This window comes from Oncorhynchus gorbuscha, linkage group LG06 (genome assembly GCF_021184085.1).
Source record: "Oncorhynchus gorbuscha isolate QuinsamMale2020 ecotype Even-year linkage group LG06, OgorEven_v1.0, whole genome shotgun sequence".
NCBI classification, from domain to species: domain Eukaryota; kingdom Metazoa; phylum Chordata; class Actinopteri; order Salmoniformes; family Salmonidae; genus Oncorhynchus; species Oncorhynchus gorbuscha.
In genome coordinates this window covers 12,065,302-12,077,801 of record NC_060178.1, presented here as the reverse complement: position 1 = coordinate 12,077,801, position 12,500 = coordinate 12,065,302, and the positions used below count along the sequence as shown (strand labels likewise).

Below are 12,500 nucleotides of genomic sequence, written 5' to 3'. Positions count from 1 at the left end.
CTGAACAGTTGATGTTGAGATGTGTCTGTTACTTGAACTCTGTGAAGCAGTTATTTGGGCTGCACTTTCAGAGGCGGGTAACATTAATGAACTTATCCTCTGCAGCAGAGGTAACTCTGGAGTCTTCCTTTCTTGTGGCGGTCCTCATGAGAGCCAGTTTCATCATAGTTCTTGATGGTTTTGCTACTGCACTTGAAGAAACTTCAAAGTTCTTGAAATTTTCCGCATTGATTGACCATGTCTTAAAGTAATGATGGACTGTCGTTTTCGCTTTGCTTATTTGAGCTGTTCTTGCCATAATATGGATTGGTCTTTTACCAAATAGGGCTATCTTCTGTATACCACCCTTACCTGGTAAGGTATGAGGTATCACAATACAGCTGATTGGCTCAAACCCATTAAGAAGGAAAGAAATTCTACAAATGAACTTTTAACAAAGCACACCTGTTAATTGAAATGCATTCCAGGTGACTACCTCATGAAGCTGGTTGAGAGAATGCCAAGAGTGTACAAAGCTGTCATCAAGGCAAGGTGGCTACTTTGATGAATCTCAAATATAAAATATATTTGGATTTGTTTAACACTTTTTTGGGTTAGTACGTGATTCCAAATGTGTTATTTCATAGTTTTGATGTCTTCACTATTATTCTACAATGTAGAAAGTAGTAAAAAAATGTATATATATATACAACAAGGTGCATACTCATGACCCCAGCTCTTACCCATTGCCCGGAGGAACTCCTCGTACAGTTCAAAGGTCATCAGAGGGTTGGGCAGGTCACGGAGCCATTGTTTGAGCACTCCGGCGATGACGTGGATGTTGTAATCGTCCAGGTTCATGCTGCTCACATCTTAAGTAGGAGAGGAAGAGAGTAGGAGAGGAAGAGAGTAGGAGAGGAAGAAAGCAGGACAGGAAGAGAGTAGGACAGGAAGAGAGTAGGACAGGAAGAGAGTAGGACAGGAAGAGAGCAGGACAGAAAGAGAGCAGGACAAGAAGAGAGCAGGACAAGAAGAGAGTAGAGCAGGAAGAGAGTAGAGGAGGAAGAGAGTTGGACAGGAAGAGAAGTAGGACAGGAAGAGTAGAGCAGGAAGAGAGTATGACAGGAAGAGAGTAGGACAGGAAGAGTAGAAGGCAGGAAGAGAGTATGACAGGAAAGTAGAGCAGGAAGAGAGTAGAGGCAGGAAGGGAGTAGAGGAGGAGGAAGAGAGTAGGACAAGAAGAGATAGGACAGGAAGAGAGTAGAGCAGAAGGAGTATGACAGGAAGAGAGTAGGACAGGAAGAGAGTAGAGCAGGAAGATAGCAGGACAGGAAGAGAGCAGGACAGGGGAAGAGAGGCAGGACAAGAATAGAGTAGGACAGGAAGAGAGTAGAGGGAGGAAAGAGTATGACAGGAAAGAGAGTAGAGCAGGAAGAGAGTAGGCCAGGAAAGTAGAGCAGGAAGAGAGTATGACAGGAAGAGAGTATGACAGGAAGAGTAGTAGAGCAGGGAAGAGTAGAGCAGGAAGAGAGTAGGACAGGAAAGAGTAGGACAGGGAAGAGTAGGACAGGAAGAGAGTAGGACAGGAAGAGAGTAGAGCAGGAAAGAGAGTAGAGCAGGAAGAGAGTAGAGCAGGAAGAGAGTAGAGCAGGAAGAGAGTAGAGCAGGAAGAGAGAGTAGGACAGGAAGAGAGTAGGAGAGGAAGAGTAGAGCAGGAAGAGAGTAGGACAGGAAGGAGTAGGACAGGAAAGAGAGTAGGAGAGGGAATACTACAGTTAGATTGGAACATTACAACTGACACGGTGCTTACGATCCGGCAGTGAATACCGTACAAATGGTGTCATGGCATCTTGTTTTGTACGGAGGGTTGACACTACTATTACAGCCTGTCAACAGTCTGTATCCATGCTAGGGAATGCAGTTTCAACCACGGTCCTTGCCACCTGTCTCCTCACATGATCTAAACCAATCAGAAACCCTATAGAGCAGGTACCCTGACATTGTCTTAAACCAATCAGAAACCTATAGAGCAGGTACCTGACATTATCTAAACTAATCAGAAACCTTATAGAGCAGATACCCTGACATTATCTAAACCAATCAGAAGCCCTATAGAGCAGGTACCTGACATTATCTAAACCAATCAGAAGCCCTATAGAGCAGGTACCTGACATTATCTAAACCAAGCAGAGAGTGGGGCCAGAACATAGTTGTAAATAATTTGTAGACTGCAAATTGACCGCAATAATCCCCAAACAGATATAGTATTTGAAATAAATAGAATAATTTCAAACATGAATTACATTGGGATATGATCACATTGCCATTCTATTCATGAGTGGGTGGGACTTGGGAACATATTTCCTTATTAAATTAAAACACCATTGAGCTGATTTCCTTGTCCTTTTACAGTCATATGTCCAACAGCAAAACTAAAGATAAAGCCATATCTCAGACTGGCCAATAAAAATAAAAGTTTATGATGGGCAAAGAACACAGACACTGGACAGTCGAGACTCGTGTTTTGCGGGGAATATTTCATGAAGCTGCCAGTTGAGGACTGCAGCTCTACTCTAGACACTCTCCTCTTGCTTAGTTGTGCACCGGGCCTCCCACTGCTCTTTCTATTCTGGTTAGTGCCAGTTTGCGCTGTTCTGCGAAGGGGTAGTACACAGCGGTGTACGAGATCTTCAGTTTCATGGCAATTTCTCTCATGAACAAGAATAGAGTTTCAGAAGAAAGTTCTTTGTTTCTGGCCATTTTGAGCCTGTGTCAGACCCACAAATGCTGATGCTCCAGATACTCAACTAGTCTAAAGAAGGCCAGTGTTATTGCCTCTTTAATCAGAACAACAGTTTTCAGCTGTGCTGAAACATAATTACAAAAGGGTTTTCTAATTACCAATAAACCTTTTAAAATTATAAACTTTGGATTAGCTAACCCAATGCCATTGGAATACAGGAGTGATGGTTGCTGATAATGGGCCTCTATACGCCTATGTAGATATTCCATTAGTTTATATAAACTCAGCAAAAAATAAATGTCCTCTCACTGTCAACTGCATTTATTTTCAGCAAACAGCTTGTGTAAATGTTTGTATGAACACAACAAGATTCAACAACTGAGATATGAACTGAATAAGTTCCACAGACATGTGACTAACGGAAATGGAATACTGTGTCCCTGAACAACAGGGAAGGGGGGTCAAAATCAAAAGTAACAGTCAGTATCGAGGGGTGGCCACAAGCTGCATTAAGTACTGCAGTGCATCTCCTCCTCATGGACTGCACCAGATTTGCCAGTTCTTGCTATGAGATGTTACCCACTCTTCCACCAAGGCACCTGCAAGTTCCCAGACATTTCTGGGGGCAATGGCCCTAGCCCTCACCCTCCGATCCAACAGGTCCCAGACGTGCTCAATGGGATTGAGATCCGGGCTCTCGCTGGCCATGGCAGAACACTGACATTCCTGTGTTGCAGAAATCCACGCACAGAACGAGCAGTATGGCTGGTGGCATTGTCATGCTGGAGGGTCATGTCATGATGAGCCTGCAGGAAGGGTACCGCATGAGGGGCGGATGTCATCCCTGTAACTCACAGCGTTGAGATTGAGCTTGTTATCATTGCAGGCAGTCCGATGATGCTGTGACACGCTCCAGACCATGACGGACCCTCCATCTCAAATCGATCCCGCTCAGAAGTACAGGCCTCGGTGGAACGCTCATTCCTTCGCCCGATAAAAACGTGAATCTGACCATCCCCCTGGTGAGACAAAGCCGCGACTCGTCAGTGAAGAGCACTTTTGCCCAGTCCTGTCTGGTCCAGCGACAGTGGGTATGTGTCCATAGGCAGCGTTGTTGCCGCTGATGTCTGGAAGGGACCTGCCTTACAACAGGCCTACAAGCCCTCAGTCCAGCCTCTCTCCAGCCTATTGCGGACAGTCTGAACACTGATGGAGGGATTGTGCATTCCTGGTGTAACTCGGGCAGTTGTTGTTGCCATCCTGCACCTGTCCCGCAGGTGTGACGTTCGGATATGTACCACGTCCTGTGCAGGTGTTGTTACACATGGTCTGCCACTGCGAGGATGATCAGCTGTTCATCCGTACTCCCTGAGCGCTGTCTTAGGCATCTCACAGTACGGACATTGCAATTGTCCTGTATGCCTAAGCACGTTCATGCAGATGAGAAAGAGGACCTGGGCATCTTTTTTTGGTGTTTTTCAGAGTCAGTAGAAATGCCTCTTTAGTGTCCTAAGTTTTCATAACTGCTGTGACCTTAATTGCCTACCGTCTGTAAGCTGTTAGTGTCTTAACGACCGTTCCACAGGTGCGTGTTCATCCATTCTTTATGGTTCATTAAACAAGCATGGGAAACAGTGTTTATACCCTTTACAATGAAGATCTGTAAAATTTGGATTTTTATGAATTATCTTTGAAAGAAAGGGTCCTGAAAAAGGGGACCTTTCTTTTTTTGCTGAGTTTATATATATATGTGTGTGTTAGGTCAAAAGTTTGGACATACCTCAATTACCTCGACTAGCCCATTGACACTGTACAGGTATCCCCTGTATATACAGTTGAAGTCGGAAGTTTACATACACTTAAGTTGGAATCATTAAAACTTGTTTTTCAACCACTCCACAAATTTCTTGTTAACAAACTATAGTTTTGACAAGTCTGCTAGGACATTCTTTTTGTGCATGACACAAGTAATGTTTCCAATTGTTTACAGACAGATTATTTCACTCATAATTCACTGTGTCTCAATTCTAGTGGGTCAGAACACTAAGTTGACTGTGCCTTTAAACAGCTTGGAAAATTCCAGAAAATTATGTCATGTCTTTTGAAGCTTCTGATAGGCTAATTGACATAATTTGAGTCAATTGGAGGTGTACCTGTGGATGTATTTCAAGGCCTACTTTCAAACCCAGTGCCTCTTTGCTTGACATCATGGGAAAATCAAAGAAATCAGCCAAAATTTGATTCACCCTTGGGAGAGCAATTTCCAAATGCCTGAAGGTACCACGTTCATTTGTACAAACAATAGTATGCAAGTATAATCAATATGGGACCACGCAGCCGTCATACCGCTCAGGAAGAAGACGCTGTCTCCTAGAGATGATGAACGTACTTTGGTGCGAAAAGTGCAAATCAATCCCAGAACAACAGCAAAGGACCTTGTGAAGATGCTGGAGGAAACAGGTACAAAAGTATCTATGTCCACTGTATAAAACGAGTCCCATATCGGCATAACCTGAAAGGCTACTCAGCAAGGAAGAAGCCACTGCCATAAAAAAGCCATGGAGCCATTTTGCCATGGAGCAGAGACCCAAATGTTTGCAGTTTTTTTATATGATATCTGAGTGAGAGGAACTAACAAAAGCAATGGGAGACCTACTGGTTACTACAAGTTTAGATAGCTGGCCACTAGACTAAGTGCAAGCTGGACTAAATTACCAGGCCAGACTAAATTACCAAGCCAGACTAAATTACCAAGGTAGACTAAATTACCAAACTAGACTAAATTACCAAGCTAGACTAAATTACCAAGCCAGACTAAATTACCAAGATAGACTAAATTACCAAGATAGACTAAATTGCAAGATAGACTAAATTACCAAGCCAGACTAAATTACCAAGAAACAGACTAAATTACCAAGCTAGACTAAATTACCAAGATAGACTAAATTACCAAACTAGACTAAATGACCAAACTAGACTAAATTACAATCTAGACTAAATGACCAATCTAGACTAAATGACCAAACTAGACTAAATTACCAAGATAGACTAAAATACCAAGCCAGACTAATTACCAAGATAGACTAAATTACCAAGACAGACTAAATTACCAAGCTAGACTAAATTACCAAGCTAGACTAAATTACCAAGCTAGACTAAATTACCAAACTAGACTAAATGACCAAACTAGACTAAATGACCAAAGACTAAATGACCAATCTAGACTAAATGACCAAACTAGACTAAATGACCAAACTAGACTAAATGACCAAACTAGACTAAATTACCAAACTAGACTAAATGACCAATCTAGACTAAATGACCAATCTAGACTAAATGACCAATCTAGACTAAATTACCAAACTAGACTAAATTATCAATCTAGACTAAATGACCAAACTAGACTAAATGACCAAACTAGACTAAATGACCAAACTAGACTAAATGACCAAACTAAACTAAATGACCAAACTAGACTAAATGACCAAACTAGACTAAATGACCAAACTAGACTAAATGACCGACTAGACTAAATTACCAATCTAAAAAATGTCAGCTGACATGGAGTAATTGATTGACATTTCAATTGCACCTTATGTATTCTGGTATTCTAACCTTTAACAGGAAGTTGAGACCCGGGGGGACTGATCTGAGGGCCATCCCTAGTATAGACAGTCCTTTGACCATATCTCTGCTATCCCCTCCCTGGTCTACTTTAACTGGTGTAGTACCCTGCCAATCATACCTGTGTCCAGCCCCTGCCGCAGCTCTTTGATCTTATTGGTGGAGCCAGACTTCCTGAAGATGCCCTCTGTGTAGAGGCCGTGCATCTCGATGTAGTTGATGAGCTTCTCCACCACCAGGGGCACGGTCCTCTCCTCGCTGGTCAGACGAGACACCTCCACGCCAAACTGCCTGGACGACAGCTCCAGGTCGTACTGATAGAGAAAAACACAAACGCGGATGGAAGGACGGACACACATGTACATCGCAAACACACGCACGCAGACGGACGGATGGACAGAAGTGAGAAGCACAGACAGACCAATATATAACATGGAGGTACAGAGAGAGAGAATTGTGGTGTCAAATATTTAATGGGCATTTGCAAATGTAAACACTCCAACATCCGTTATTAGGAATGTAAGAAAAGCCATCGAGCGAATAGTCTCCTCTTTACATCATTGGGAAGAATAACATGGTTTGTTGATCGTTAGCCTCATCCCTCCTTTCCATTGTCAGTAACGTACACTTGCAAACTATAAAATAGTCTCATCTTTACATCATTGGGAAGAATAACATGGTTTGTTGATCGTTAGCCTCATCCCTCCTTTCCATTGTCAGTAACGTACACTTGCAAACTATAAAATAGTCTCCTCTTTACATCATTGGGAAGAATAACATGGTTTGTTGATCGTTAGCCTCATCCCTCCTTTCCATTGTCAGTAACGTACACTTGCAAACTATAAAATAGTCTCCTCTTTACATCATTGGGAAGAATAACATGGTTTGTTGATCGTTAGCCTCATCCCTCCTTTCCATTGTCAGTAACGTACACTTGCAAACTATAAAATAGTCTCCTCTTTACATCATTGGGAAGAATAACATGGTTTGTTGATCGTTAGCCTCATCCCTCCTTTCCATTGTCAGTAACGTACACTTGCAAACTATAAAATAGTCTCCTCTTTACATCATTGGGAAGAATAACATGGTTTGTTGATCGTTAGCCTCATCCCTCCTTTCCATTGTCAGTAACGTACACTTGCAAACTATGAAATAGTCTCCTCTTTACATCATTGGGAAGAATAACATGGTTTGTTGATCGTTAGCCTCATCCCTCCTTTCCATTGTCAGTAGCGTACAATTGCAAACTATGAAATAGTCTCCTCTTTACATCATTGGGAAGAATAACATGGTTTGTTGATCGTTAGCCTCATCCCTCCTTTCCATTGTCAGTAACGTACACTTGCAAACTATAAAATAGTCTCCTCTTTACATCATTGGGAAGAATAACATGGTTTGTTGATCGTTAGCCTCATCCCTCCTTTCCATTGTCAGTAACGTACACTTGCAAACTATAAAATAGTCTCCTCTTTACATCATTGGGAAGAATAACATGGTTTGTTGATCGTTAGCCTCATCCCTCCTTTCCATTGTCAGTAACGTACACTTGCAAACTATAAAATAGTCTCCTCTTTACATCATTGGGAAGAATAACATGGTTTGTTGATCGTTAGCCTCATCCCTCCCTTTCCATTGTCAGTAACGTACACTTGCAAACTATAAAATAGTCTCCTCTTTACATCATTGGGAAGAATAACATGGTTTGTTGATCGTTAGCCTCATCCCTCCTTTCCATTGTCAGTAACGTACACTTGCAAACTATAAAATAGTCTCCTCTTTACATCATTGGGAAGAATAACATGGTTTGTTGATCGTTAGCCTCATCCCTCCTTTCCATTGTCAGTAACGTACACTTGCAAACTATAAAATAGTCTCCTCTTTACATCATTGGGAAGAATAACATGGTTTGTTGATCGTTAGCCTCATCCCTCCTTTCCATTGTCAGTAACGTACACTTGCAAACTATGAAATAGTCTCCTCTTTACATCATTGGGAAGAATAACATGGTTTGTTGATCGTTAGCCTCATCCCTCCTTTCCATTGTCAGTAACGTACAATTGCAAACTATAAAATAGTCTCCTCTTTACATCATTGGGAAGAATAACATGGTTTGTTGATCGTTAGCCTCATCCCTCCTTTCCATTGTCAGTAACGTACACTTGCAAACTATAAAATAGTCTCCTCTTTACATCATTGGGAAGAATAACATGGTTTGTTGATCGTTAGCCTCATCCCTCCTTTCCATTGTCAGTAACGTACACTTGCAAACTATAAAATAGTCTCCTCTTTACATCATTGGGAAGAATAACATGGTTTGTTGATCGTTAGCCTCATCCCTCCTTTCCATTGTCAGTAACGTACACTTGCAAACTATAAAATAGTCTCTTACCTTTTTGCTACATTTGGTGGTCCTGGAGCAGCACTTTCTATGGCAGGCGTACCGACACACTGCAGAAGAGGACACAACAGAGACAGAACCATCTGCTAACCTTACACACACTGCAGAAGAGGACACAACAGAGACAGAACCATCTGCTAACCTTACACACACTGCAGAAGAGGACACAACAGAGACAGAACCATCTGCTAACCTTACACACACTGCAGAAGAGGACACAACAGAGACAGAACCATCTGCTAACCTTACAACGTTCTGAAATGGTTCCGTGTCCAACCCCTGGTCAGTCAACAACCAACAACCTGTATACCCTAACCTTTCTGCAACATTTGGTGGTCCTGGAGCAGCACTTTCTATGGCAGGCGTACCGACACACTGCAGAAGAGGACACAACAGAGACAGAACCATCTGCTAACCTTACAACATTCTGAAATGGTTCCGTGTCCAACCCCTGGTCAGTCAACAACCAACAACCTGTATACCCTAACCTTTCTGCAACATTCCAACATTGTTCAGTGTCCAACCTCTGGGTCAAGAATAGTGCACCAAATATGGAAAAAGGATCTGTTTGGAATCAATACTTAGAGAGAGTATGGAGGAATGGAATGGGGCGGCAGGGTAGCCTAGTGGTTAGAGTGTTGGACTAGTAACCGGAAGGTTGCAAGTTCAAACCCCCGAGCTGACAAGGAACAAATCTGTCATTCTGCCCCTGAACAAGGCAGTTAACCCACTGTTCCTAGGCTGTCATTAATAGAATCTATTTCTTAACTGACTTGCCTATTAGTTACATAAAGGTACAAATAAAATAAGAAATACTTAGAGAGAGTATGGAGGAATGGAATCATTACTTGGGATGGAGGAATGGAATCATTATGGAGTATGGAGGAATGGAATCATTACTTGAGAGAATATGGAGGAATGGAATCATTACTTAGAGAGAGTATGGAGGAATGGAATCATTACTTAGAGAGAATATGGATGGAGGAATGGAATCATTACTTAGAGAGTATGGAGGAATGGAATCATTACTTAGAGAGAGTATAGAGGAATGGAATCATTACTTAGATAGAATATGGAGGAATGGAATCATTACTTAGAGAGAGTATGGAGGAATGGAATCATTACTTAGAGAATATGGAGGAATGGAATCATTACTTAGAGAGAGTATGGAGGAATGGAATCATTACTTAGAGAGAGTATGGAGGAATGGAATCATTACTTAGAGAGAGTATGGAGGAATGGAATCATTACTTAGAGAGAGTATGGAGGAATGGAATCATTACTTAGAGAGAGTATGGAGGAATGGAATCATTACTTAGAGAGAGTATGGAGGAATGGAATCATTACTTAGAGAGAGTATGGAGGAATGGAATCATTACTTAGAGAGAGTATGGAGGAATGGAATCATTACTTAGAGAGAGTATGGAGGAATGGAATGCATAGTTAGAGTATGGAGGACATAACAAGATAGAAGATTTATGACAAGAGCTGGAACACCATTTTTAAAATTATTATTATTTAAATAAATATATATATTTATATATATATATTTAACCTTTATTTAACTAGAACCAATTCTAATTTACAATGGCGGCAAAACCCGGACGACGCTGGGCCAATTGTGCGCCGCCCTATGGGACTCCCAATCACGTCCGGATGAGATACAGCCTGGAATCGAACCAGGGAATGTAGTGACACCTCTTGCTCTGAGATGCGGTGCCTTAAACCGCTACGCCACTCTGATTACAGACATTTAAGAGGCAGCACAGTAACAGGACGTGTGAGTGTCAGTGAATCCACGTGTGTGTGTCTGTCTGTCTGTCTGTCTGTCTGTCTGTCTGTCTGTCTGTCTGTCTGTCTGTCTGTCTGTCTGTCTGTCTGTCTGTCTGTCTGTCTGTCTGTCTGTCTGTCTGTCTGTCTGTCTGTCTGTCTGTTCTGTCTGTCTGTCTGTCTGTCTGTCTGTCTGTCTGTCTGTCTGTCTGTCTGTCTGTCTGTCTGTCTGTGCTGTCTGTCGTGTCTGTCGTGTCTCGTCTGTGCGTGTCTGTCTGTCTGTCTGTCTGTCTGTCTGTCTGTCTGTCTGTCTGTCTGTGTGTGTGTGTGTGTGTGTGTGTGTGTGTGTGTGTGTGTGTGTGTGTGTGTGTGTACTCACGTTTGCAGACGCAGGCCCTGTCCATCATCCAGATGAGAGAGGAGCAGTATTCGCAGTAGGTGGGGATGCTGTACTGGGTGGACTTGAAGATGTGGCCATTGTGCTCCTCAACCTTCAGAGGGCGATAGAGGGGCTCAGCTCAGTTTGCCATAAAGGTAAAGCCAAACATCACATGAGAAGCTTAGTGTAGAGATATAGTATAGAATACCCAGTCAAAGAAAGATGGAGGACTCACAATGTCAGATTCCTTTTTCCTCCTCTTCTTACGTTCTGGTTTGCAGGCCTGAGAGAACAGGAGACAGACGGACAGATCAGTGACAGAACAGGAGACGGACAGACAGATCAGTGAGAGAACAGGAGACAGACGGACAGATCAGTGACAGAACAGGAGACAGACGGACAGATCAGTGACAGAACAGGAGACAGACGGACAGATCAGTGAGAGAACAGGAGACAGACGGACAGATCAGTGAGAGAACAGGAGACAGACCAGTGAGAGAACAGGAGACAGACGGACAGATCAGTGAGAGAACAGGAGACAGACAGACAGATCAGTGAGAGAACAGGAGACAGACGGACAGATCAGTGAGAGAACAGGAGACAGACGAACAGATCAGTGAGAGAACAGGAGACAGACAGACAGATCAGTGAGAGAACAGGAGACAGACGGACAGATCAGTGAGAGAACAGGAGACAGACGAACAGATCAGTGAGAGAACAGGAGACAGACGGACAGATCAGTGAGAGAACAGGAGACAGACGGACAGATCAGTGAGAGAACAGGAGACAGACGGACAGATCAGTGAGAGAACAGGAGACAGACGGACAGATCAGTGAGAGAACAGGAGACAGACGGACAGATCAGTGACAGAACAGGAGACGGACAGACAGATCAGTGAGAGAACAGGAGACAGACGGACAGATCAGTGACAGAACAGGAGACAGACGGACAGATCAGTGAGAGAACAGGAGACAGACGGACAGATCAGTGAGAGAACAGGAGACAGACCAGTGAGAGAACAGGAGACAGACGGACAGATCAGTGAGAGAACAGAGATGACAGACAGATCAGTGAGAGAACAGGAGACAGACGGACAGATCAGTGAGAGAACAGGAGACAGACGGGACAGATCAGTGAGAGAACAGGAGACAGACGGACAGATCAGTGAGAGAACAGGAGACAGACTTGACAGACTGGGAAGTGGGAGAGAACAGGAGATAGACTGGACAGATCAGTGAGAGAACAGGAGACAGACGACAGATCAGTGAGAGAACAGGAGACAGACGGACAGATCAGTGACAGAACAGGAGACGGACAGACAGATCAGTGACAGAACAGGAGACGGACAGACAGATCAGTGAGAGAACAGGAGACAGACGGACAGATCAGTGACAGAACAGGAAATTTAACGGACAGATCAGTGACAGAACAGGAAACAGACGGACAGATCAGTGAGAGAACAGGAGACAGACGGACAGATCAGTGACAGAACAGGAGACAGACGGACAGATCAGTGAGAGAACAGGAGACAGACAGACAGATCAGTGAGAGAACAGGAGACAGACGGACAGATCAGTGAGAGAACAGGAGACAGACGAACAGATCA

At 43.2% G+C, this 12,500-nt stretch overlaps 1 protein-coding gene across 1 annotated transcript in view; it reads right to left on the bottom strand.

Moving 5' to 3' along the window:
* The window catches only part of LOC124037390 (unconventional myosin-IXAa-like), an 80,835-nt gene that overhangs the window by 2,279 nt on the left and 66,056 nt on the right, over nucleotides 1-12,500 (bottom strand). Inside the window, exons 4-8 of the mRNA XM_046352092.1 lie at nucleotides 11,129-11,176; nucleotides 10,894-11,005; nucleotides 8,736-8,794; nucleotides 6,468-6,660; nucleotides 723-851 (exon numbers count right to left, since the gene is read on the bottom strand). Coding sequence (XP_046208048.1) covers nucleotides 723-851; nucleotides 6,468-6,660; nucleotides 8,736-8,794; nucleotides 10,894-11,005; nucleotides 11,129-11,176 — 541 coding nt within the window. The remainder of the gene's footprint in view (nucleotides 1-722; nucleotides 852-6,467; nucleotides 6,661-8,735; nucleotides 8,795-10,893; nucleotides 11,006-11,128; nucleotides 11,177-12,500) is intronic.